The sequence below is a fragment of the Meles meles genome, chromosome 4, assembly GCF_922984935.1.
Source record: "Meles meles chromosome 4, mMelMel3.1 paternal haplotype, whole genome shotgun sequence".
Classification (NCBI taxonomy): Eukaryota; Metazoa; Chordata; class Mammalia; order Carnivora; family Mustelidae; genus Meles; species Meles meles.
Genome location: NC_060069.1, coordinates 85,140,758 through 85,168,547, shown reverse-complemented (window position 1 = coordinate 85,168,547; position 27,790 = coordinate 85,140,758). Strand labels below are relative to the sequence as shown.

At 36.2% G+C, this 27,790-nt stretch overlaps 1 protein-coding gene across 1 annotated transcript; it reads left to right on the top strand.

Annotated features, from left to right (window-relative positions):
* The first annotated feature begins 609 nt into the window (after positions 1-609).
* AADACL2 (arylacetamide deacetylase like 2) lies at positions 610-27,790 on the top strand. Its single transcript, XM_046003037.1, is given in 6 exon segments — positions 610-810; positions 3,826-4,048; positions 9,251-9,320; positions 11,645-11,715; positions 11,718-11,815; positions 26,806-27,790. Coding segments are annotated over 6 exon segments (1,203 nt in total). The 5' UTR covers positions 610-672; the 3' UTR covers positions 27,409-27,790.

The window sequence follows — 27,790 nt, the reverse complement described above, 5'->3', positions numbered from 1 at the left end:
TATTACCACACTAGGCTACTTGGTATAGACTGGTTTTAAAGATTTACCATTTAACCATAAGAACAAAGTCACTGTGTAATCATGTTTTTAAAAAGTGTTTCCTGAGATACTTACACTGAGCCTCATGGTCCTTTAGTCTGTTAGAGTTCCAGCTTGATGAATAATGGCGTATGGACAAGTTGTCGCACGCCTTATCTTTTGGCCCAAATTTCGGTTCACCACAACAAATAAGATTTATTAATACAGTAATCCATGCTAGTTGCATAAGCCTGCATTTTGACTAAATATCAGCTAATTTTTTGTAAACCTCTTCATACAAAATTTTACTTTGTGGTGTCTTAAGAGCTCTCATGTAGCCTCCAATTTCACACCAAATTGCTTTAGGATGAGGACAGTATGGCAGGGTGAAGAAACACTGTGGGAATTGTTAACTGGTTTATTATCATATAGGCATGAACTGTCATGCTGCAATATCTTTCTGAATCTGTGTATTTCAAAAATGAGTCACCACTGATGCAATAACTTTTGATTAAAAATTAGCTTCACACTGATAAGATGATCATGTATTACCTAAAAGCGTTCCCAATCTACAGTTGTTCTGCTCCTCACTATTCAGTATTTGTGGAAATGTTTTAAACTCATCGCTGTGAAGAGGCTGGAGAAAAGTATATCATGGCATTCAAAGCTCTCTGTTTGGGGCTGCTTTGTGCTCTCTTTGCCTTTTGTATATATACCCCAATACCCGGCAACATTGAAGAATACTGGAAAGTCACAGCCATAGATATATTTGCTAAAACTGGCACACTTGTGGTAAGATTAACATTTTTTCTCTTCTGGATTTTGGAATGCCTTGTTGACTAAAAATCAATGCTTATGAACTTTTTAGTACTTACTGCTTTTGAAATAACCATTGCTTCTTTGTTTGTTGGAATAGATCAATTACATAAAAGTAAGTAAATAAAACTTGCTGCAGCTTCATCTGTGCAAATAGAGTGGGTAGAATTCTTGCTTCCCAGGAGTTTATATCTAAATGTAAAGATTGTGTCTATTGTGATATGCATTAAGTGGTATTGCTGAAGGGAAAAACTTTGTATACTTGGTAACTTAACGTTTGAGTTCTATTTCACATGTTTGAGTTTTCAATTAGGTTTTACTTATATATATTATACAGATAAACATTATTGGTGTTTGTACCCACTTGATGTTAATTTAGGGCTGCCATTATCTCAGTGGTTTTCATTGCTTATTTTTAATTCTAAATTGCTAGGTTTCAGGTTGTCTGACTTGAAATATGTGGGGTTGATTATGAATTCGAGCAAAAATAGCTCCTTGGTAAAGGGGAGATATGGTTAGACACTAGCATTTTTTAGCTTTTAGAATACATAGGCTTTCTATAATATAAACCTCCATGCATCCCCACTTTCTTCTGATTATTTGTAGCACTTTATGGAGGGGGAAAAATAATTCCCCCTCCTAAAACTTTATAGAGGGGTTCAGAGGAGCTCATGCAGCAAGAAAGAGACAACTTCAGAATTTAAGCCCACAAATACCTCATTTCAAAGCTCCTACTCTTTCTGCCAAACCAAGAGGCTACCAGAGATGTTCTTTGATAACAGAAGCAATAAGAAGGCGAAGGAGACAATGACACCAATGAATGATTAGAGAAAAGAGAGTGATGTGTGGTATCAGAAGGAGAGGCTGTCCCCTGGTACTTCGTCCAGCGGTCAGTAGCTCTGTTATATATAACTTGCCCAACTCTTATCTGTGTCTGCTAAGTCCTAATATTTATCTCTCTGTTTACTTCTAGAGCCACAGCTTCACTATAACTATCTTTTCTGCAATGCTCTTACCCCTTGAGTTAAATAACATGAATGCAGGTGTGAGTAAGCAAGTACCAGCTCCATAAAGGCTATTATTTTTCAGCTACAAATTATTTTTGCCATTGACCTCTATAATAAAATTACAGCCTTTATAGATGATATTGTATTAGGATTGTTCTTTATTTTTCAAAAGATAATAAGAAAAGCATCCGTGTATTTACTTTAAAGATTATGCTGGTAAAATTAACAGTCATTGGATGTTCTAAAGAAAACAGTTTAATTCTTCCCAGTGCTGAATTTTGTAAATCAAAGTTGAGATACCAGGAAAAAGAAATTAATTCTTTAACATATGAAATGGAAGTGAAAAAGTTCTTGAGAAAGGAAACTTGATAATTAAAATGCATTGCTATGTCTATCGTGTGTTAAATTGGAAAGTTTGGTAGAGTTTGTTAGAAGAGCATGTCCCGGGGTGCCTGGGTGGCTCAGTGGGTTAAGCCGCTGCCTTCGGCTCAGGTCATGATCTCAGGGTCCTGGGATGGAGCCCCGCATCCGGCTCTCTGCTCCGCAGGGAGCCTGCTTCCTCCTCTCTCTCTGCCTGCCTCTCTGCCCAGTTGTGATTTCTCTCTGTCAAATAAATAAAATTAAAAAAAAAAAAAAAAAGAAGAGCATGTCCCACCTTGGAAAATTTCCTTAGCCCTTCATTGTACTTTTTTTATACTTAGAAAATGGGGATACTAATTATAAACACTTCTCAGGATTGCTCTGTGGATTACAGATCACATATGGTAGAAGAGCACAAAATAATGTCTAAAGCGGCACTTTTGTTATTATTCAAAATAAACTTAAGCATTTGCTCAGAAACAGAAAATATCTGAGAAATGAGAAACAAGGCAATCTGCCAAAAATCTTTTCAAATTCAATTCAGTAAGAGAAAAATTAGTGTAATTTACCCATTTACCAAAAACTTGCTTTAAGGGATACCTTACCTGATTATATTCAATTAGCATGAAATTACTTAAGAATTTTTATTAGTGAAGAGCACTTAAATAAGACAAGCTTTATGGAATACATACATGCGTTAGACACTCTTCTATGTACATTAAAAGTCCTAACTCACTTAAATTCTACAACAACCCGCCGAGGGATCTTATTATTATTATTATTATTATTCTGAAGACTTAAAAAATTGAAGTAGAGAGTAATTTGCTTCCAGTCATATAGTTAGTAAGTGATAGTCTAAGAGGCTGGTCTACAAAAATGGGTGCAGATTTGACTTTGACATTTCCTGGTTGCAATTTAAGAGACTCTACATGCTTCCTCGTTTAAGTATAGGCATTAGATGCTCTTTAAGACCCTGTAGTACCTCAAACTCTTGGAAATAATTGTAGGAATAAAAGCTGTTTTAATGTATTATTTATTGACCATGTAATTTTTAAGGTTCTTCTTTTGAGTAAACTGTCCTGTGCAATGTCACAAAGATCCTAGAAAAGTTGTCAGAAATACCAGAGAATTTTCTTCAGTGATATCAAACATGGGATTTGGGGCATGGGGATGGTGGGGGGAGGTGAAGGGCTTAAATCTATTTGGAGTTGAAAACTAGGGCAATTAAATACTTAATTGTGAGTCATAAGACAACATTTAAAAATTTGGATTAAATAAAGTGAACCATAAAAAAGAAAAATATGACAGCATGCCTACAAAACATAAAGAAAAGGTGCTATAAGACATGGATATTTTTCAGATAAGAATTTATAATTAAGAAATAATTATGACAGACATAAAAAAAATCTGCTGGTAAACTGACAGCTGTTGAGTGATACAGTTACTAATCTGAAATACAGAATACTTGAGATTTTCAACAAGGTTACAGACTAAGATCTATGCAATATTATTTGGAAATAATTGTTACAAAACATTGTTTATTTTGCTTATGTTTTTAAAATTTTCTCTTTCTATGCATTTGATGATAAAAATGAAAATGTTCAATTTTGTTTTGCTTTTACAGGTTATGTGTCTTGAAAGTATAGGTATCATAAAATGTGAAAAGTGTATTTCCATGATACTGAGGCTGGACCAAACCCAACCAGTTTCCGATGAGTATGTCACAGTGACGGATACAGAATTTGTTAACATTCCAGTACGTTTGTACCTGCCAAAGAGAAAGTCAGAAACCCCAAGACGAGCTGTAATCTATATCCATGGTGGTGGTTTCTGTCTTGGAAGTTTCAGTAAGTTCCTCATATAAGAGAAAACTATAACTGGCTATATATTTTTGATATAAGAACTATTTAATATAAATATGCATACTTGTATGCGTAATAGGTATAAGTGTAGCTATAAATATTAGATATCTAGTAGAGAGATAACCACAGACATGTGTTTGGCAAAAAATATCATGGAGATCATTATTTTTGTTTTTGTTTGGTTTGGTTTTGCTAAACATTTTCTTTTCAGCTTTTATAGTGAATGAATTCATAGCAAACAAAAGTAGGATATGAATGAATCAATTAGTATAACTTGTTTTCTTTGGGATCTAAATATACTCAGGAACGGAAGTATTGGGGCGATGCAGATGTTTTAAATGGTAAATCAGAGTCATAGGTTGTTGGTGGCTACAAGGTCAAGTTTGTAGGCACTATAACAATAATGCTAACAGTGATAAAGTTTAGAATGGTACCTCGTCTTAATTTGTAAAAGAAAACACAAAATAGACCTATGTTATAATAAACTCTTTCTTTGGGGGACACTTGGGAGTGGCTCAGTTGGTTAAGCATCTGCTTTTGACTCAAGTCATGATCCAAGGGTCCTGGGATGGAGCCCTTTGTCAGGCTGCCTGCTCAGTGGAGAGCCTGCTTCTCGCTCTCCCTCTGCCTACCTTTAGCTCCCCCTATTTCTGCTCTCTCTCTCACTCTCTTTGTCCAACAAGTACATCTTCAAACAAACAACTCTTCCTATGAGGTCTAGTTTCCCTATCTCTGGCAATGATTCTAAGAGTCATATATAGCAGATTCAAAACAAAAACATGAATACATTTCTATATATGAGAACTTTGGATAACTTGACGATACAGTAGTACTAGTATAAAAGAAGGAGGCACTGTTCTATTTAGTTAAACAAATGAATATAATTGAGGAAAGATAAACAGGTAATAAATAATTTTTTATACCTTTTGTCTTTCTCTAAGCCTCATTTGGTTCTAAATAGTTTGAGAACCTTAAAAAGATATGTGCAATATAGCAAGCTATACTTAACCAAAAATAAGTCATGAGGACTAGTCATAGAGAAAATTAGCATGGAAAATTAATGAGGCATAAAAACTCAGATTAATATACAAAATGATAAAATGGTTAGACTACAATTTTGCCTTTCTAGTTACCTCCTCCCTAGCTTTCTTACATCCAGGAACACCATGGTCATTCTCATCTTTAAAAAATTGTTTTCAGCTTGACCATGAATTCCTCTGTGTAATCAGTCCCTTCCATTTTCCCTTCCTTCTCAGACCCATTTCTTTGCCCTTACAGGCTCTAGTCCTTCCCTACTCCTTTCTTTCCCCACCTTTAATTATCTCTTTGATCTCTACAATTTACTACATTTGATGAAGACTAGTCTTTTCTCCTCTGACACGTACTGCTCCTCCTTGTTTCTATGACAAAATATCTCCTAGATTTCCTGTCATTCCTTGTTTTCTCATCTCTCTTTCTCATCTCTCATTTAAAAACAAAATAGGACCACCTGCATGGCTCAGTCAGTTATGCTTCTGACTCTTGGTTTGGCTCTGATCATGATCTTAGGGTCATGAGATCAAGCCCTGCATTGGGCCCTGTGCTCCTCTTAGAGTCTCCTTGTCCCTGTCCCTGTCCTTCCCCTTTCTCATGCTCTTTCTCTCATAAATTAATTAATTAAATCTTTAAAAACAAACCAAAGAAAATAACAGATTTTCCACATTTATTTTTCATAAATATTCTTGCCCTCACCACTCCCCCTCCCAATTCTCTCCCTACCTTTGGGTTTTGACTTCACACACTCTCTTCTCTTTTCCAAATATCTACAAGTTGCTGACATTCAGTCCTGACTCTGCTTCTCTGACACTGTTCCTGAGTCCTGGATCCATTTATACAACTATCATTTAGACATTTACAACTGGACAAACCACACACATCTCGAGCTCAATAGGACAAATACAATTTTTTGTCTTGTGTCCAAATGGCCTTAGAAAACAAGCAAAAAACCTACCATCTGTCTAAACCAACATCTGAAAGTCCTCAGTAATAGCAATTATGGCCAATTATTTACAGTTCTTTAGTGCTCACGTCAAATTACTATACCCCATTCATTATACTTCTGGAAGTTTTGACTTCATTAATACAACTTAGTACTTCATGATCTTTTAAAGATATTCCTTTCTGATGTCTCTGCTTGTGTCCTGTTCAATGTGATTTCATCTTCTACTCTTAGTGTACTGGATCTTTCTAGCAAGCAAATCTGGTTGTATGATGTCTTTGTTTAAATCTTCAGTGACTTTCATCACATAATAAAGTTAATCTAAATCCATTAGCAAAGTGTTCAGATTTCCAGATTCTTACGTTTTTAACTTTTCTTGCCAGTGCTTCCCTTCATAATTTTGTTTCAACTATACAGAGCTGTATTTAGTTTCCAAACCCTCTATGAATTCTTATTTCTGTCTCTGGCTATGCTTCTCTAGAATGTCCTTCCCATCTTACTTCAAGAAAACTCCTGCTTACCCTTTTATGTTCAGGAAAAGCATCATTTCATGGGTGAGGGTGTGGGTTGGGGTGTGTGTGTGTGTGTGTGTGCGTGTGTGTGTGTGTGTGTCATCTTCTCTGGCTTTAAAAAACTTTAGTAATGTTGCTATATGGCCCATTGCAGCTTATATTTACCTGATGGCAGCAATTCTTGTTTTGTTTAATTGTGTAGCATGTTTGGTTCAGCATCTCTTCAGGAAGTAAAATCACCTTTTAGCATCTACCAAAGCATTTTCCATTCAATGGGTGTTCAACAAATAAATGTCTTCTGAGGGAAAAAAAAAGTGAATGACTAAAAAGAAATTCTGTGGTGTTCTCTAGAGTGATTATTAGTTAAAATATTTTCCCAGTATTTTTATGTCTTTTAACTTCCTTAGTCTTTTCAATAAATTAGATTTCATCTATAATTTAATTTATATCAGGCATTAGGGTGTTTGGAATACTTTGCTTCCTTTATAAAATACATGATAAAATATTATAATATATATATGATAAATTAAATGTCAGTTTAGCTTCATTTGTCTCTAAAGAGATTTATTAATTACATTAAGGTTTTTATAAGGTCTATGAAATACCCAAGTATCCACGTACATATCAACTGGGACTTCAGTTAGCCCAAGAGAAATGCTCACAGATGAGAAAAAAAATCACTTTGAAAAATACTTATAAGTGGTCCTGATTATTAGATTGATTTCCCCTTCATTGACAAGTACAACGAATACAATCAGTAATTCCTAAAAATGTGCAAATTATTATTCAGGACACATATTCCAATTTCTTGCTCAGCTAAATTTCACATGTGTCTTCTTTTGTGTCTTGGCTTTATATTTGCACATTATTTGTTCATAGATCTGTCAGGACTTATATAAATAAACAAACTATAAAAGACTTAGATACCTTTTTTTTTTTTACAAATCAGGACATAGACACTAGCTATTCTTTGGTATTTACTAATTTCAATTTCCTCGCTTTGTTTCCTAGGCTTCCTATTTTGTTTTTTTCTCCTTCAAACTTGTTGAAGTTGGCTTGAGAACTAAGAAATATAAGAAGATATTTCTCTGGTAGACTTTTTTTTTTTAAATATTTTATTTATTTGACAGAGAGAAATCACAACTAGGCAGAGAGGCAGGCAGAGAGAGAGGAGGAAGCAGGCTTCCCGCAGTGCAGAGAGCCCGATGTGGGGCTCGATCCCAGGACCCTGAGATCATGACCTGAGCCGAAGGCAGAGGCTTTAACCCACTGAGCCACCCAGGCGCCCCCCTCTGGTAGACTTTTTTACACAGAACTGTAGTTGTTGTTTTCTGACATCTAACCTAATGTCTTCTTGTTTCTATCTGGTTTCTGTAAGTAATATAAATTCAATAATTGGACATAGAGGAAAACATAAATCAGCAGATTATATCAGCAAAGATCATGAGTTAGGACAGCTGGAGATAAAGAATGGAAAACAAGAAATTTAAACTGACTTTTGTTGTAAGAAAAGTGAAAAGTATTGGGAAATAAAAATGAAGACAGGTTTGAAACATACCACTGAGGGGCACTTAGCATGAGGGTCAGAGGGTTCTTATGTCTTGCACATTTTGGTGTTCATCCACCCCCTTGCCTTGCATTGCAAATTATCAACTCAATCCTTAATGAAAATACTATTTTTCTACCTAAAAGAATACCTGACTTACTTTTCTGTTTTCATGGTAATCACACACACAGTATGTCATTAGTTATTAATTTGAAGTTTTGTTAACGTGCAGGAGACATCTTGGAAAAGTTTGGAATTTGATCATGGCTCTAGAATTCTCTGAATTTCTAGGATCCTGTGGTAAATAAAGTAATAGCAGATGTCACAGGGTTGCCAAAGTTTTGGAGCCAGGGCATTGGTAAATTGGATTTGGAGGTACCTGGAGTGAGACATGTATGTATACTGGGGAGAGGGGCAATGGCTTGTGTGCCAAGTGTACCAAAATGGTTATGTACATCTAAGTCCACATACTGACTTTCTAGAGGCTCTCTCAAAATTTAGTTGCTTTTCCTTAGACTTTGTCTTAAATACTAAGGTTATTGTGTCATTTTATAATGTGGCATATTCAAAGAATTTGGAAGTTCAAAGAACCATATTATTGAGAGCTGTGGTTTTAGAGAGTCGGTACGTCTATTACTGACTCCTGGACACGTTGAAGATTATACACAAATTAAAGTAAATGATGGTCAAAGCATAACTATTATTTCTAAAGAAGGCTTTGGAGAATGTGTATGTAGGTATTGTTATGACACTCTTGAGTTAGATTAACTCATCTGTAGTGGCTGGCCCTGCTGACCAATCGCACACTTCCTCCCTATAAAACTTGCTGCCCGAAGGAACAAACAGAGCAAAATGCAAGAAGCCACAGAAGGTTCTTGGGAGTGGGGATTTTTGTGGACAGGCAGCAGATGAAAAGAGAAAAATAATAGTCTGAGCCTCCTTTCTCTTCCTCAAAACCACCAATTTGCGAAGCCATCTCTTCATCCCTGAAGACAGCGAGTGACTGAGGAGGCACCCCTGCAGAGTGTGTCATGCTGATTCTGGTCCCTACTCACAGAAATAGAATGGGAAATATAGATTCCTTTATAACACTCCCAAGTCACATTTTTCTCATTACAGGGAGGACATTGACATTTATTTCTTCATTTCAGAGAATACAGCCTTTGATGCCCTGAATAGATGGACTGCAAAGAAACTTGACGCTGTTGTTGTAGGAGTGGAGTAAGAAATGATTTTCTTTGGTTACTATGATTTTGCCTTCACCAAGTAGAGGTTTGATTCCCAAATCGAGTCAACTATTTCTCAGATATAATTTCTTAAAAATCACTCTGTCACCATTGCATCATAGACCATGCCTCAAAAGAGTCCACTATCTCATATTCTTCTGTGATTCTGTGAGTCTCTGAGTGACATCTTTGAGTGAGCATTTTTGGAAACACTTGCTGTAGACACATAAAACTCAGTTCCCAACTTGTGCCCTGGATACAACTAGTTGTTCCCTACACAACTAGGTAGGAAGAAATAAATTATTATGCATTTGGGATACTAGGTTGTGTTTGGGTAGGGGGTAAAATGTTTCATTTTATGATAATTCTTGTTTAGAATAATGTAGGTGAAAAAGGTTGGGATCAGCTAAGAATTTTAAGCTAATCTCGGGTAAAGTGATCTTACATTGTGGATTTTGCTAGAAAATATCAGAATGTCTCAGGACAGTTCAATATTTTCTTAGATTGGTACAATCTATATTTCAGAAGCTGACATCCCTAAGAGGAATTTTTTTAACCCCTCTTCCCTAGTCCATGGTAGTAACAAAAACATACTTAGAGAGTTCTAATCTAATAGTTTCTTAGAAGACATAGTAACATACATTTTTGTTTGTTTGTTTGTTTAGCTAGGAAGCTATGAAAGCTTAGACAACTAAAGTGACAATTTGATCATCTAAAGAGTGATTGCCAATGCTGTCATTATGGCTACTTACAGTACCTAGAACTTGCTATTTTCAAGGATGCTTCTAATATATATAATATGAGGACATTACTTTTTTTAACTCCATAGTTTTTTGGGTTTTTTTTAAGATTTCATTTATTTATTTGAGAGAGAAAGAGAGAAACTGAGAGAGCATGAGCAGGAGAAGGACAGAGGCAGACTCTGCACTGGGCCGGGAGCCCAAAGCTGAGCTCAATCCCAGGACCCTGAGATCATGACCCAGGCTGAAGTCAGACACTTAACTAACTGAGCCACCCAGACACTCCTTACCTTCATAGCTTTTGAAGTAATCTAACCCTCATTTTAAATCTGTTTTAATATAGTGATATGTTTGTGTCTGGCTTATCCTATCAAATCCTTGTGATTTGTGTTGTTCCTTCCTCTAAAAAGTCTAAATCTAATGGATTTAAAGTAATAGACACCACTATCTTTGCAGTGAGTTTAACCTATACTTTGTTTAGGACTTTCTAAACATAGTTTATGGTAAAATTTTAAGTATTATATCACCAACATTTAATGTTAAGTACAGATATTTACAAATTTTATTATTTTGAAGAGCAAAAAGAAAGAGCCCTGATAGATAACAGGCTAATAGCATTGTTCTATTTTTACTGGTCCACATATACAGGGGGAAAAATCCACTTATATCCATTAAAAATAGGGTGTAATAGTTTGCCTTACAAATGAATTTATCAAAAACAAGCAACCTCCCTAGCATATTTAAAGTTATCTATACTTCAAAATTTTCCATCTAAAATCAGCTGCTGTGGGGATGCCTGGCTGGCTTAGTTGGTTAAGCATCTGCCATCAGCTCAGGTTATGATCCCAGGATCCTGGGATTGAGTCCCACATCCTGCTCCTCGCTTAGCAGGGAGCTAAATTTCCCCCTCCACTTTCCCCTCTGCCTGCTGCTCCCCCTGCTTGTGCATGCTCTCTGTCTCTGATAATAAATAAATAATCTTTAAAAAATAAAACATTAAACTTATATGGACTTATTTTTAAAAAATAAAAATAAAATCAACTGCTGGGAATTATGCACAGTGAAATATGTACATTGCAAGCATGTAGAAATTTTTTCTATATGATCCTGAAAAAATATAACACTTCACCTAGAATATTCTCTTAGATCTGCTGCCTTCAAAAATCCATGGTGTTTTCATATATATATATGTATACATATACATATATATATATATATGAACATATATGTATATAGTTATTTAATGTTTGGATCATTGGTTACATTGAGATTCATGCATTCAATTCAAGATGTACTTGGACTAAAAATTATGCTTATAATCTTAGGGAGTTCATGATATCCCCTACTCCTCACACATAACGCTACCCATGGACTTTAGATACAAAGTTGAAAATTTTCATACCAATTTTCATTTTTTTTTCAAATAATGAGTTAGTGGAAAGACTCAGGTTTGATTTTTGGAAGATTCAATAAAGACTGGTGTTAAATTGCATCTATTTGGCATTTAAAAGCTGCATAGAAAGATACAACCATAAATTGTACTTTAAAATTTGTTTAAATGAATTGTTCTTTTTTAAAGCTATAGATTAGCTCCTCAATACAAATTTCCAGTTCCATATGAAGATTGCTTCACAGTAGTCAAGTTTTTCTTCAAGATGAAATTCTTACAAAATATGGAGTAGATCCCACCCGAATCTGTATTGCAGGAGACAGTGCTGGGGGCAATTTGGCAGCAGGAGTCATTCAACAGGTATGTTTTGTCTTTATTTTGAGAGGTTGCGGTCAAAACTCATTTTTTTTTTTCTGTACAGATAATCAGTTCTTCCGGCTCATTTGTTGAAAAGACCATCCTTTCTCATTGGATTATAGTGGTGTTTGAGTCTAAGATCAGTTGACCATAATATGACTACTTCTGAATCCTCTCTTCAGTTCCATTGATACTACATTGACTTCAGCTTTGTTTTTTCTTCAAAACTGTTCCTACTACTCTAGTCTGTTCCATCCAAATGTTGGGATAGCGTGTCAGTTTCTAAATTGACAAGTGGTGCTTTACTTTTTCAATGTATATATCTTACAAATCTTTCTTCAATTTTTTCCCGAGTTATTTTGGAAAATTTTCATGTAAAATAATATTTTTCAAATGTTCCCTTGATGGTATATAGAAATACATTAATTTTTACATTGGCTTTTTATAATCATATCCTTTTTTTTAACAAACATATCCTTAAAAGTTTCACTTACAGATTCTAGTATTTTTTAACATTTTCTAGAATTTTCTATGCAATCATATCTTACACGACTAGAAACAGTTTTAATTTTTTCTTTCCAAATCTTTCTACTTTTCTTGATTAGTGCACTGGCTAGGGCTTTCAAGATGATACTGAATACAATTATCTTTCTCTGAGTCTTAGGAGGAAATTGCTCAACATTTCACTAATAAATATGATGTTAACTGAAGGCTTTTCATAGCTGGCTTTTGCTGGTTGAGGAAGTCCTTTCTATCCCTAGTTTGCAGATAGTGTTTTCATAAACAGGTATTAAATTAGATAAAATTTTTGTTAGATTTTATTTATTTATTTATTTGCTATTTTAGAGAGACCTCCAGCAAGTGAGCAGGTCGGGGAGGAGATGGGAGGGACAGATCATATAGGAGAGGGACAAGCAGACTTTGTGCTGAGGGTAAGTCACCCTGAGATCAGGACCTGAGTTGAAACCAAGAGTTGGATGCTTAACTAACTGAGCCACCCAGGCACCCCAAATTTGCTAAACGTTTTTAGTGCATCTATTGTGATGACCGTGTGGTTTTTCTCCCTTATCCTTTTAATGTGGTAAGTTATGTGATTTTACTTTCAGATGTAAAATTATGCTTGCAAAATTATGCTTGCATTCCAGACATGAGCCTCACTTGATCATGATGACTTAAATTTTTATATCTTACTGGTTTCCATTTGCTAAAATTAAAGATTTGAGTGATTGATTTCTATTTTCTTAAAGCTCTTTGTCAGGTTTTGATATAACAGTTATATTGGTCTCATTCAATCATTTGGGAAGCATTCCAACTTCTTAATTTTTTTTTCAGAATACCTAATCATAAATTAATTTACCTGTTCTTTAAAGGAGAAGAATGGTGAGGAAAATAGAAAGTTCATAGCTGAAATAAGAAATCATAACACTAATTCTTTATTTGTTCAAATGACACTCGGTTTCTAAAAGTCAAATCTTTAGAGGGCTGTTAAGGAGAGAGTAAGTCAGGTTTTTTCGAATATGTGATTGTGGGGAAATCAGATATAGGCTAGTCACACAAGTCAATTAGTCATCTGTGTTTCCTGAGCCCAACTATTCATGGCTTGGCAGCTTCTTCATTCATTCACCAAAGCTTGATGTTAGGTATGCAAAGAGAAACTCATAAGAATTGCGGGTTTGGGGACGCCTGGGTGGCTCAGTGGGTTAAAACCTCTGCCTTTGGCTTAGGTCATGATCCCAGGACTCTGGGATAGAGCCCCGCATTGGGGGGGGGGGGAGTCTCTGCTCAGCGGGGAGCCTGCTTCCTCCTCTCTCTCTGCCTGCTTCTCTGCCTACTTGTGATCTCTGTCTGTCAAATAAATAGATAAAATCTTTAAGAAAAAAAGGATTTAAAAAAAAAGAATTGTGGATTTGTCATCACTCAGAATTCGGGTGACTGATTCAGGATATTGGAAGGGGCCCTCGTGGGCTGAGAGGGAACTTGTAGAAGTGCTCCAATGAGTTGCTGCTGTTGGGAAAAAGGAGAAAGGGGCCAGCTGGAAGGGAACAGGGGGAGCTCCCAAGTAGTGCCGGCATCTAGGGGAGAACTTTGGCTGGATGTGGGCCATGTGTGTCGTGTGAGAGGAGCACTCAGTGTCTGCCTCCTTTGGGTTGTGAGGCGTGGAGTGGGTGAACTGAAGGACTGCTGTTTCCAGGAGTCATCCACAGCAAGTGAAGCTAGGGTAAAGGTAGTACCAGTGATGATGTCACCAACTCTCACAAAGGCTTCTTTAAGAGTTTGCTACGTTTGAAACATCTCATCTCAGTGATGAGCCTGCTCAGCAGATTCTTCCATCTGAGTATTTTGGTCCTTTAAAGAATATAACTGTGCTAAGAGCTCTGAAGTCACAAAATCTTTAACATTATTGATTATAAAGTGCATTATTGTTTTTGGAATTTGATGTCAACACATATATGGAAGGTACACATGTAAGAGTCTACTAGGTTATGAATGGTCTCACTTGACTCTCCACTTCTGGGTCCATGAAAAACTTTTTTGCTTGACTATTCTCATTACTTGCAGTTAAATATTCATCAGGGGAAACCTCAGTTGTTAGTAGAGAGGACTTCCATCTGCCTACATCCTCCTGTGAATCACATGCTACCTCAAGAAAGCAACAATGTTTGTATACCTTCTTTTGTTTTTTCTTAAAGAATGCAAAGATGTGTTTGCTAGACATTAAGCTCTTGTCCATGTCCCAAATTTCCAGGTTGTCTAATACTTCTTTTCTTTCTTCCTTGTCATCTTTGTATGAGAACAAACTTTTAGTGGCAAGGACAAACCAGTACAGTTTAGAGCTTCCTTGATGATGATGCCAGTAATGCTGATGGCTAGCTACTCCTTGCAAGTCACCTAATTTCCAGTTGTGTCTTTCTCGTGAACTTGACTGCTCCTCTGCTAAGCATTTGCATAGTTAGTGAAATCTTCCTCCTTGGTGTTAATGTGGGACACTCAGATGTCAATCAATAGCAGTACCTGGAGTATTGTCTTGCCTTCTTGCTGTCAAACATGGTTAGCAACAATCCTTTCCATTTCTTTGCAGGGTGTGGGCAAGTTTGCCATTTTGGAGGGTATACTTCTTGACAGTGTTGATTAATTTTTACGTTACAAATCTACACTCTTCAAGGAAGGCCTTATCAGTTTTGCAATTCATTTTTTGACTATGACTTGGATTGCCATGTCTGGAATAAACAACCCTGTCCTGATACAGTGCATGTTTTTGATTGCGTAGGTTATTTCTCCTCATAGATCTTTCTCACTGAACTCCATCTTTACCGTCTCAGAAGGAAAGCCTTCATAGGAAGTGCAAGTGATTTTAGCACCCCCTGAGAGTTCCACGGTATCTACTTGATCCCCTGGCCCTTTGATTCTCTTCTCAAAGTCCACAGTGAATTGTTGATCTACCTGTAGCAATGCTTTGGTCTTCCTGGTAGGGTCTTCTGGCTTAACATTTTTAGAGGCTTCTACTTCATTTCCTGTGGAGAGCAACTGTCCTTATAGCTTGTTCCTGAAGTTTGGCAGAGTATCTTAAATGTGACTGGTAAGTTGCTGACTAAGGGATTTCTGCAGGAATGGGGTCCCCACCCAATCAGCAAGATGTTTGTAAGCTGGATTTGAGAGAAGCAATTTCTTTTCTGTCAGTGTGGCAGCCTTAATGTCCTTCTTCCTATCTGGGTTCTTCTAGCTTCTGTTTACCACCATCACATAACCCCTGCAAAGAGGCAGCATCTTGTTCTTTAGGACATCCCTGGCATCTGTTTCTTCATCTGTAAGGTCTAGTTTGGTGATGAATCCAGTGGTTCTCAGACCTTGAGTATCAACATTTTTAGCTAGCTTCAGGGATTTGAGTTTGTAAGACTGGTTTTGGCTAGGGCAATAGCCAAAAATCCATTCTTCTGCATGATGAACTGCGCAATCATTTCTCTGATCTGTTACTCAATATCTGGTGGCTGATCTCCTGTGAGCAACTTTGTAACTCTAGGTAGGTTGATAAGAGTTAGCTTTAATACATGTGGGGAATAGATTCATAAATTAATGGGTATGGAGGAAATACCTTCATTCGTTCTGATCACCTGATCTGTTTCTGCTTCAATTTCATGTACATGTCATCAAAATCTGTGCCTTTTTTCCTTCATAGTGTAGAAATCCAGCATATTCTGCTTTGGGATAACAAATTGCAGCACAGGAGGCCATCTCATTACAATGAGGAGAAAGTCCTAGATTACCATGTTACTATAAAAGGATATAACTTAGATGCAGACAGATGGGAGACATGCATAGGGCAAGTTGTGGGAAAAGGGCTCAGAGCTTTAATGCCCTCTCCATGTGTACCATTCTTCCCAAATTTCCACGTATACACAAACCCAGAATCTCCCTCATTTAAAAAAAAAGTTACTTCCTTTTAAGTATGAAAATAAAATACTCAAGTTAGATCATTACCAAAAAGAAAATTTGCAAACCATTAGACTTGTTGATTCCTGAGGCCTCTTATGACCTGAAGTAATTTGCTATGTATTTGAAATAATACATCAACTTATTTGAAAGATCTTGCTGGGATGGGGTGGGAGGTACGGTAGGGAATGAATATTGGACACTATCCCCTCTTTTACATTATTATATTCATTGCTATGCCAAGTCATATAGCAATCTAATCTTGAATTATATCTAAAACTCATTTTGTGGATATGGAAATTCTGAAAACTGTCCAGTAATTACCCAGTAATGATCAAGAAGCACCTTGCTAAACTTGTAATTTCTGCTTGGATATTGTAGTATTTCCCAGGCTTTGCAAATGAGAAAAGCTTTTGAAGCGATAATAGATATAGTCATAGACATTCATCAAGATACGAAGACCTATCTTATTGCTTTCCAACAGGGCAATCCTAAATACTAACATAGTCACCAAAACAGATGTAATTCTTAGTAAAATTTATGGGGCAGTGTAATTGTTGTCTTGAAGTTAATTAAAATTTTACATTATCCTTTTCCTTGAATTAGTTAATTATATAGGAACATTAAGTATCTATTTAACTTTCTGATATATCTGAACAAAGAGATTGTTACAATTGAAAATACTGCATCAGAATTCAATATGCTTAAATAACATAAAAAGGTGATTTCCTTTACCATTTCTTGTTTATTTTTATGACTGTACTTTAATTACTTACTCATGGTCTGCTAAACTTTCTACATAAATTATATTTTAATCAAAAAGTTTTATTCCCCATACTAGGTTTATTTTTTTTTAATCTGGGTCATCAAAATCAACTTTTACTTTGTAAGTATTATAAACCTGTTTTTTCCCCCCAAAGTCTCATGACCCTGTGTTTAATAGCGTGTTATAGATTTATGGCCTGAAAAACTTAGTTTCAAAAGAATATATCACTGAGAGATCAATATTGTTCTGTACTCTGAGAAGACTTCAAGAGTCTATATTAGATGTGTTTTTCTGTGTGGATACAAAAAAAAATCATAAAGAATTCACAATATAAAAAGATGTTTTCAGGAATTAAGAAGTCAGATACAGTCTTCTGTAATTTTCTTTCTTTCTTTTTTTTTTTTTTTAAAGATTTTATTTATTTGCCAAGAAAGAGAGCACAAGCAGGGGGAGCAGCAGGCAGAGGGAGAAGCAGGCTTCCTGCTAAACAAGGAGCCAGATGTGGGACTTGATCCCAGAACCCTGAGATCATGACCTGAGCCAAAGGCAACAGCTTAACCTACTGAGCCACACAGGCATCCCTGTAATTTTCTTTTGTGGACTTGGTTTATTTTTCAATTATATTCTAATTATTGAAAAGGAAATGAATATATTTCCCCTACAATTCTGAGACTTTCTGGCAACTTCATATCATGTGTCCTAAAATCACTAATGTTTCTAGTCCATCACAGTGATCTGAATAATCACTATACCCAAGGAAACTTTTCCAGGCGTAGCCCCTTAATTTTTAATTTAAAGGCACAAATATTGTTAAAATTTAAATGCAGCATCTAAATCCAATTTCATGGCCAGCTCATCCAATTTTATTTTAAAGTAATTTACGCATTATTTTTGTTTATTTAGATCATAAATGTCTTCTTAATTTTAGAAAATAATATGGATTGCTTTGATACTTTGAAGTAATTACTAAATTCCGTTCTCAGTTGGTTAAGTGCCTGACTCTTGGTTTCAGGCAGGTCATGAGTCCTAAGACTGAGCCCTGCGTCTGGCTCCACACTCAATGTGGAGTCTGCTTGAGGTCCTCTCTCCCTCACGATTCTCTCTCCCTCGCCCTCTGCCCTTTCTGCTCACGCTCTCTCTCTTTCTCTTAAATAAGTAAATCTTTAAAAAAATGAATATGTAGTATATCTATATTTCATAAAGTTTATAGTTTTGGCCTTTCTAACTACACCATTCCTAATTTGTGTCATTTGTCATAAGGTGTCATTTATGTGGTCTTGTGATCCAATTTACAGCAATATTTCTGTGACATCCCTATATCATGTTTCTATGGCCACATATGGTCTTGTATGTTTGACACCTCTTTAAAAATATTTGAAAATTTTTCTTTACAAAATAGTCTTAATAGTAAATATTTTTTTTTATTTTTTAAAGATTTTATTTATTTATTTGACAGACAGAGATCACAAGTAGGCAGAGAGGCAGGGGGTGGGGGAAGCAGGCTCCCTGCTGAACAGAGAGCCCGATGCAGGGCTTGATCCCAGGACCCTGGGATCATGACCTGAGCTGAAGGCAGAGGCTTTAACCCACTGAGCCACCCAGGTGCCCCCTGAATAGTAAATATTAATCAGAGACTGTAATTAATGATGATGCTTTAAAGAAAACTTGACCATCAGCACCCCTGGACCTGGGATATTTTCAGTAGTGAAGTATACTTGTTTCTGCCATGTTTATTTATCTTTATGTAATCACAAAATCTCAGTGTCACCCAGAGTACCTGAAATTCATTGAAAGCGGATATACCTGTTCTCTTTTAACTTGAATTTTGCATCACCATTGATCTGAAATCCTCTATCCATCTATGCTAGCAGTATCAAGATAAATTTCAAAGCCATTATGTAGTCTCAGGAGAGTCTTTGTCATCTTCTATTAGATCTTGAACGGAGTATCCCTCAGTTAAGATCTAGAGAAATTCTCTATTCATCTATTATGGGTTAATTAACAATAACTCTTTCTCTCCCTCTGTTGGTCAAGTGGAAGATGTGTCTAGGAAAAGAAACTTGTCTTGGTATATACATCTTCATCTTAGGGAAAGAAATGTCTTAGTAAATTTGCCTAGATTAAATGAAAGATTGGCTAACTTCTTCAGGTCTGTAGAACAAAAAGGCCTTTATTAATAGTGAAGTGAAGTCTGAAATTCATCTGGCTTTGAAATTATTCCTTTCAATGTTTGAAAGCTGTTTGCCTAAGATAGTATAAGAACAAATTTGCCTCACTCTGGAGTTACAGATGGTGGTCCATTTGGTAGGTAAGAAAGTTGTTTTGCTTCAGCGTAACATCAGATATTCAACTATCGTAATTTTGTTTTTTTCAGATTTGGGTTAATTGTTTTCCTCATCAGTGGGAAAAATAGTTTGAAATTTTTAAATTAATTTGACAATGACTTACATGCTTATTTTTTGATGTGAACTCATAAAAGATGAAGTAACTGTATCTGTTTCAACATTGTAGAATTTTAGATTCCAGTTGGACTACGATTATATTGAGGATGCTTTTAGTGAGACATTTTCCTTAAGTAGCCAGGCTTTTTATTTATTTTTATTTATTTTATTATTATTATTTTAATAGGGAACTATAAGAGTAAGAGATATTTATGTTAGCCAGATATTTATGTAATGTAAAGAATTTCTACTTATCCCTCTGTCTCTGTCTCTCTTTCCCTGGTTTCCTTCTCTCCTCTAAGAGATATCCAACTTGAAATTGGTTTTGATTCACAAGCTTATTTTTACATCTATTGCCTGTGAATTGAAATACATTTTCTTAAAGAGATAATCAGCAAATGGTCAACAGATATGTTCTTCTTTTAAATTCTGTATTGTCTCCAGAACCAACCAACAAATTGACCAACCAAACATCAAAAAAAATTCCTCAATATATGTTTACATGTCTTCTCCCCTGTCTTTTTATGATTAAAAACAGCATTTTAATTTCCATTTTTTAAAATTACTAGTGATGTTTATTTTTATGTTTTGATCATTTCTCTTCCTTTTTCTTTCTTCCAGTTTGGATGGTCATCACTGAAACCTTTATTTAGTTGCCTCTATAATCATTCATTAATTTTTTAAGAAATTTGAGCACAGTTAATGCACAATGTTATATTAGCTTCAGGTGTGCAGTATAATAATTCCACTTCTCTATACATTGTGCTATGCTCATCACAAGTGTAGTTGCCGTCCGTCACCATAAAACAATATTGCAATATCATTGACTATATTCCCTGTGCTGTGCCTTTTATTCCTGTGACTTAGTCATTCTATAACTGGAAGCCTGTATTTCCCACTCAGAATCATCCCACCACCTCTCCTGGATTACTTCCCTCCCACCTCCTGCCAACTCAGGTGTCTTTATCTAAAAGTTATTCCTTCCCAGTATTTTCAAAATCTCAAACCTTATTTGCTGTTTTACTTCAGCATATAACCATATGTGGGCATTTTCATCACCAAATCAAAACCAAAAGAAAGAGCTAATAAGCGTTTCTTAACCCTTTATCCAAACTTCTGTTCTATCACTAGTCTTCCTTTTTGTACCCAGTTGAATTAAAAGCAAATTATGCTTCTTTTCTATATACTCATAATATATACTTTTCTTAGTTCATCACCCTTGTGTTCTCCCCTGGCCGTTTCTTCAATTTCCTGTGGCTAAATTTGTCAAGGATCTTGTTATTTCTCCATTTAAGGGCATATTTGTTTTTTTTTTTAATAATGTCCTTTCCTCACTTAAAACTCTTTCCAGCTTTTGCCTTAGAATACTCCTTTTTTCCCATGAGGTCTGTAATAGCACTCTCTCTGTTTTCATCTTACTTCTCTTCCCTCTGGTTTTATATGAGGCAAACTCTTGGTCTATACACTCCTTTACGTCTGGATTCCTGGAGACTCAACTTTTGGTCTTTCTGTCTTTTATGCTACTCTCTACTTGGCCTCTTGGCTTCAGCTCTGACTGATCTGGGGAAGGCTCTTCAAGTTAAGCCTCCCACCAAGGCCACTGTCATGAGCTCAAAAACCATATATCCAGTTTTCCCCACCTGGATATTCCATAAGCTCTAGAAACTCCCACAGGCAAACCTCTTCTCTATTACCTGAAGTGGTTTTACACAGTCACAGTACAGTGATTATTCTGTTATTAGTTGCATATGCACATTCCCAACTAGACTTTAAGTGTTTTAGAATCTGGGAACAACATTTTTTTTTTAATCTTTATGGATCCAAACTGTGACTCGTACCTGTCCTCTTCCTGCCCAAGAATTATTAAGCTGTTTGTCCAGTTAAGACACCACTGGTGCATCCTCAAAACAAGACTGGAGCTGACCAGTATTTCCTACGGTTTACCCAGTGGATGATTAACAAACATTTTCTTTTCTTCTCCTTCCTTTTCTTTTTCTTTTTGAAGATTTTATCTATTTATTTGAGAGAGAGAGTGAGCAACAAATAAGCGGGGGAAGGGCAGAGGGAGAGAAAGAAGCAGACTCCCTGCTTAGCAGAGTCCAGCTTGGAGCTCAATCCCAGGATCCCGCGATCATGACCTGAGCTAAAGGCAGATGCTTAACCTACTGAGCCTCCCAGGCCCTCCGACAAAAATTTTCTGAAGCATCTCAAGGATAGGCTGTTGGATTTCTATTACATTTGTCTCCATGACAATAAGTATAGCTATCATTTATGGCGTGCTTACCAAATGTCCAGAAACATATTATCAGTGCTTTATCTCACCCACACAAAACTGATAATGCTATATCTATTCATTTATATAAGTTTTAGAGATCAGGGAATGGAGCCTTACAAAGTCAAGTGTCTTGTCCAAGTTCATAGAGTTAATATAAATCCAGGATTCAAACTTGGGTACGAAAAACTTAACCATTAAACAATACTGATTTCAGGCCCTTCTTCCCCAGTTGATTGGATTTGTACCTGGACATGGTGTCACATGAATCCAGCACTGCTGAGTCATATACTCTGTTTCACTCCTACTTTTAAGACATAGAATTGGAGGTACAATTTTCAAGGAAGGAGTAAGGAGCAGGGAAGAACAGGGTAAATCCTTAAGGAGGAGAGCGAGTTGATCATCTTGGGCTTTTTGAAGGGCTCTGTCTTCATCTGTTTGGGCTGGTGTATCATAATAGTAGGTCCTGGCTGGCTTATAAACAGCAGAAACTTATTTCTCACCATTCTGGTGGTTGGAAATCTAACACTAGGGTGTCCGGATAGTCTGGCGAGGGCCTTCTTCCAGGTTACAAGCTTCTCATGATATCCTCAGGTAGTGGAAGGAGAAAGCTAGCTCTCTGGGCCATTTTTCATAAGGGCCTTCATCCCATTCAGGAAGGTTACACTCTGGTGACCTCCCAAACACCCCACTGACTGATACCATCATCTTGGTCATTAGATTTTCAGCATATGGATTTGGAGGAACACAAATGTTCAGGGTACAGCAGGCTCCATGTGGGAGTTCTCCAGCTTCCAGTGCAGCTAGAACATACACCCTAGGATGAGGCCAAAGGCCTCTCATATTGGAATTCCTTCATGACGGTTCATAGTTCACCCAAATTATGCATTGGCTATCTATATATTGGTGAAATTGGGTGTGGTGTGGGTTGGGGTGGTGAGTGAAAAGGAAAATTGGGAGGAACAATCCCAGTTGCTGTGGAGCTGGGATTGTTGGGTTAAAAATAGTACATGTGCTAAGTTTGGTGAATAAGTCTTAGCACTAGTGATGTAGGGATTCTGCATATAAGTTAATATTTTGCATACACCTATCCTTCTGTGGATGACAGTCAATGGACAAATTGCTATGTATGTGCAGAACTTGGAGTAACACACATCCAAACCAGGGGGCTAGATGGCAGGGACCCTTGGGAACCAGTGACTGGTTTTAGAGGGGCAGTGGATAATGAGGGACTCAGTATGGGAACTGTAGTATAGGCCCTTGACAGGAAGAACCTACCTTTCTCTAGGAAAGCACCATGCCCTAATAGATGGTCTTGGGACATCTGGGGAATGGGCGAGGATTTGGTAATGCTTCAGATTGTCTGGAGCAGGCTTTATGTCATGCACAAGTATCTATGAGAGACAACTACTTTAGACAACTACTGATGTAGGCCTCTCTGCACAGGGTATAAAATCATGAAACATATTTTCTCTAACTTTGTTATCAGCCCCTCCTCAGCCACCATTGCCAACTCATGGGGGTTGGTTGTAAACAAAGAAATTAATGTAGGAGTGAAAATAGTTCTGACCCACATGTCACTCCAAGCTTTTTAGCATGATGCTGAAGCCTTTTATGAACTGGTTCCAAATTCAATCCCAAATATGTAGATTTAGAAGACCAATCTTTACCATGGTGTGAATAAACTACTCTCGTGATAACAATTATATCAGTGGTGTGAACTATAACTTGAAAAAATCAGTTAGAGATTCACATTACATGGTTTAATAAAAGAGAAGCAGAGGGATAGTTTATATGGGAGAATTCTATTTTAGATTTCATGAATTTAGGATTAATGGTACTTAAGTATAATAAAAGAGAAGTTCAAATACGTCATATCCACTATGTTCTCATTGAAATAATGTTAGTGATTAAGAGGATTAAGAATAAGGATGTGTTTTGTTGAACATATTCTATCGCCTTTTTCTTTATTATAATGAAGAATAAGAAAAATTTAAACAGACAATTCAAGAACAGTTATTTATGTTTAAGCCTCAAGGATAATATAACAATCAAGATAGATTCTCTCAACTTTTTTTTTTTATTTTGTATTTTCATTCTTGTTCTTTTCAGAGTCCTGAAAAAAATGTTTTATACATTTTTTTTATGGTCAGGTACATATGAGATGCCCACAAAATGAGAATCATATATCCATTCATGTGATATTCACATTTATATTATAGGATGGTCCACCTAGGTCTTTCAGTAGTAATGTTTATGGATCAATATTAATGCTTATTTGCACATTTGCATGTGTGGGTCTAGAAGGAAAAACAAAGCTATAGATAATCCAATAATTCAGTGTTATTGCCGGGACCTATTTGTATATATTCTCTTACTGCTTCTTACATCCTATGATTTCTGGTTCTAATGATAGTGTCTTCTTTTTTTTCAGATTTTATTTATTTATTTGATAGACAGAGATTACAAGTAGTCAGAGAGGTAGGCAGAGAGAGAGGAGTAAGCAGGATCCCCGCTGAGCAGAGAGCTGGATGTGGGGCTCCATCCCAGAACCCTGGGATCACGACCTGAGCTGAAGGCAGAGGCTTTAACCCACTGAGCCACCCAGGTGCCTCTGATAGTGTAAGAGCATTATAAAGTGAACAGCAATATTGATTTATTCATTTCTTTGCTTTCTTAATACTAGATTGAGCATTACATTATCTTAGACTCAGTAAGAGATGCAGTGATAACTTAGATATTATAAGCATTTTTGGAATTCAAAATCCAGTAGAAAGATCCATTATGTACATTTTTATAATACAAGGGGAAAATGATCATTGACCTGAAAGAAGTAGAGAGCTTTGGAAGTTTGGAAGAGCTTGGAGAAAGAAAAGTGAACTTTGCTGAGATACTCAATGCATAATCACATTTACATGGTTATAAATATATAAAGAGTGTGTAGAAAACATCTGAGAAGATTCATACCAGACAGAGAATATAGTTATTAAAACTAGGGCAAAACTGCCAAACTTGGAGGACCTGACCAGCAAGTTCTTTTCCATTATTGTGAAAGGGTTTGATTTTGAAATGAGCTTCAAAGGATGACTGAGAAATAGGAAGAGACATTGAATGACCAACCAACAAATGATGTAATAGGGAACTTGGAATAGTTTGTATTTGTGACACATTTGTGGGGAAAAAATTTATTTCATCTGACATTCTGGAAAGGGCAGTTAGGGCCAGATAAGGAGGTTAGTGTGTTCATTTTTGCCCTATCCCAGTGTATGCGGTCCTGCTTATTTCTCTGTCTAGGTTTGGGATTTTGGCAATGGGATGTTCATGGTGGACTTTTGCTCAATACATCATCTACCTGAGGGCACTTGGAGAGATTTGGGAGTTTTTGTCAGGAAACATTGTTTTGGCTCATTTTCATTTTGAACTTGTGAAGCCTCAGCACCTTCAGAGACCATCAGGGAGGTGGTAGGAAACTATTTGCCTTTCTGAGGAACCTCTTGGAATTCAGTTTATTCCCTTTTTGGGTTCAGCCAGCCATTGTTGTGAAAGATTGACTTATAGGTACATCCTCCAGTCCTGAGCTTTTCACTTAGGGCAGCAGCAGGTTTTTTTTTGTTTTTTTTGTTTTTTTTTTCATTTGTCCAGGGACATTGTCTCAGATGCCATGCTCTAGCTAAGACACTTGCTCCTTGGAGATTATTTTGAGGTTCTCTCCTATGGTCCACTGGATCATAGGTGAACCTCAGGGTACTCTTCACCTATGGAAAGAAAAAAGGGCTCCTTATCAAATATTTCACATTTTTCTCCTTGCATGTCAAACTGTAAATATCAACAAGGCTTTTTGTTGTTGTCTTGTTTTAATAATTCATCCCTTTGTTTTCCAAATATCACCATTCTTTCAGAAAGTAAGTTACCTATCAGTTGGTTTTTTTTCCTTTTTCTTTTTATCTGTGTACTTCTACATTTTATTTATTATTTATTTATTTATTTATTTAATTTCAATTAGCCAACATACAGTACATTGTTATGAGTACATTTACATTTAAATGCATTTCCTAAAATTTATGGTATGATGTTGGGAACTTGCTTAATCACCAAATAATCTTATTTTAAACTTTAAATATTTTTATTTTAATAGTAATTTATAATTTTATTTTTAAATTAAAGGCAAAATATTATTTTAATAATTACATTTATTTCTTCCATTCACTGTGGTTGTTTTCAGTTCAGAATTTTTACAAATTTATATGTACTGTCAATTTCCCTCAGGAATATACTATTTGGGTTATTTGCATTGGTGATTTTTGACAAAAGCATCATTATTTGCATGTATTTCTCTCTTCCCCTGTCTCTCTCTTTGTTTCCCTTTGCCCACTGTACTGAACTCATTTTATGTCCTAAGCCAACTGATGATAAACCATCAACCTGCTAAGGCAAATCTAGCACGGTTTGCACTGTGAGTGGTTATGAAGTAAGGTTGCTTCTCCTGTTACGCCTCAGACTGAGGAGATCACTATGTCCATTTCTCCCAGTCTCTCAAATTGCTCTTGGGTACAACCTAATAGTGCCTCACCTCCTGCCATATGTCTGTTTTTAAAAAAATAGATAGATATATAATTTACATAGAACATCATGTTAGTTTCAGATGTGCAGTATGATCATTTGATATATGTACATATTGCAAATTGACAGCACAATAAATCTAGATAACATCTACCACCACACATTACTATAAATTGTTTTTCTTGTGATGAGAACTTTTAAGATTCACTATCTTAGCAGCATTCTAATATGCAATACAGTGTTACTGAACTATAGTCACCATGCTGTACATTATATCCCCATGACTCATTGATTTTATAACTGGGAGTTTGTATCTCTCTCTCTCTCCCTTTCTCCCACACACACCAGGATTTTTAAAACATTACTGTTGAAAGGAGGTTTGCCTTTTTTCCTGTCACTGAAAAACATTGTAAGTATTGTGAAAATAATTAAAATATCACAAGATTGCTTAAATTATTAAAATTAAATCTCTTCCTCCTGGCGTTTTGTAGGTCTTTGCTTACAGGACATTATTGTGTTTTCTCAGGTGCAGAATGATCTTGATTTTAAACATAAAGTCAAGATACAAGCTTTACTTTACCCTACCTTACAGATGCTTGATTTGAATTTGCCATCTCACCAAGAAAATAGGCATGGTATAATCCTAGCAAGGGACTTAGCCCTAAAATTTGTGGGTTTGTATTTCACCGAGGATGAAACATTTTCCCAGGCAATAAGAAGAAATGAACATATGCCTCTGGAATCAAGACATCTGTTTAAGTTTGTCAATTGGAGTACCCTCTTACCTGAGAAGTTTAGAAAGGATTATGTTTATACTGAACAAATTCTTGGAAGATACAATTATTCATTGCCAGAACTTATGGATATCAGAGCTTCACCCTTGTCAGCCAGTGATTCCTGGTTACAGAATTTGCCACGAACCTATATTCTTCCTTGCCAATATGATCCTGTGAGGGATGATGGACTTATGTATGTTTCAAGACTTCAAAATGTTGGAGTTCAAGTAACTCATGACCATATTGAGAATGGAATCCATGCAGCTTTATCATTTATGACACCACCACTGTATTTACAACTAGGTTTCAGGATAAGAGATATGTATATTAGTTGGCTAGATAAGAATTTGTGAATATAGTATGTATAAAATATAGATGGCCATCAGGAAATGGATTGTAATTTGTGATATTTGTAGTGCAAAGAACAACGTCATCTGTGTTGTCTGAATCTAGATTTAGATAAGTTATAACAATTACTGTATGTCCTCGAATTGGTTGATTTTTCTGATTCACAGAACCTGAATGTGTAAAATGCATTTAATCCCTTCATTTATAGTTGATTATAATTATGCTGGTCCCAATAGGGACTGATCCCTATTAAAGTTGAGAAATAATAATGGTTACTGGCAGGGCCGCCTGGGTGGCTCAGTGGGTTGGGCCTCTGCCTTCAGCTCAGGTCATGATCCCAGGATTCTGGGATCTAGCCCCACATCGGGCTCTCTGCTCAGCAGGGAG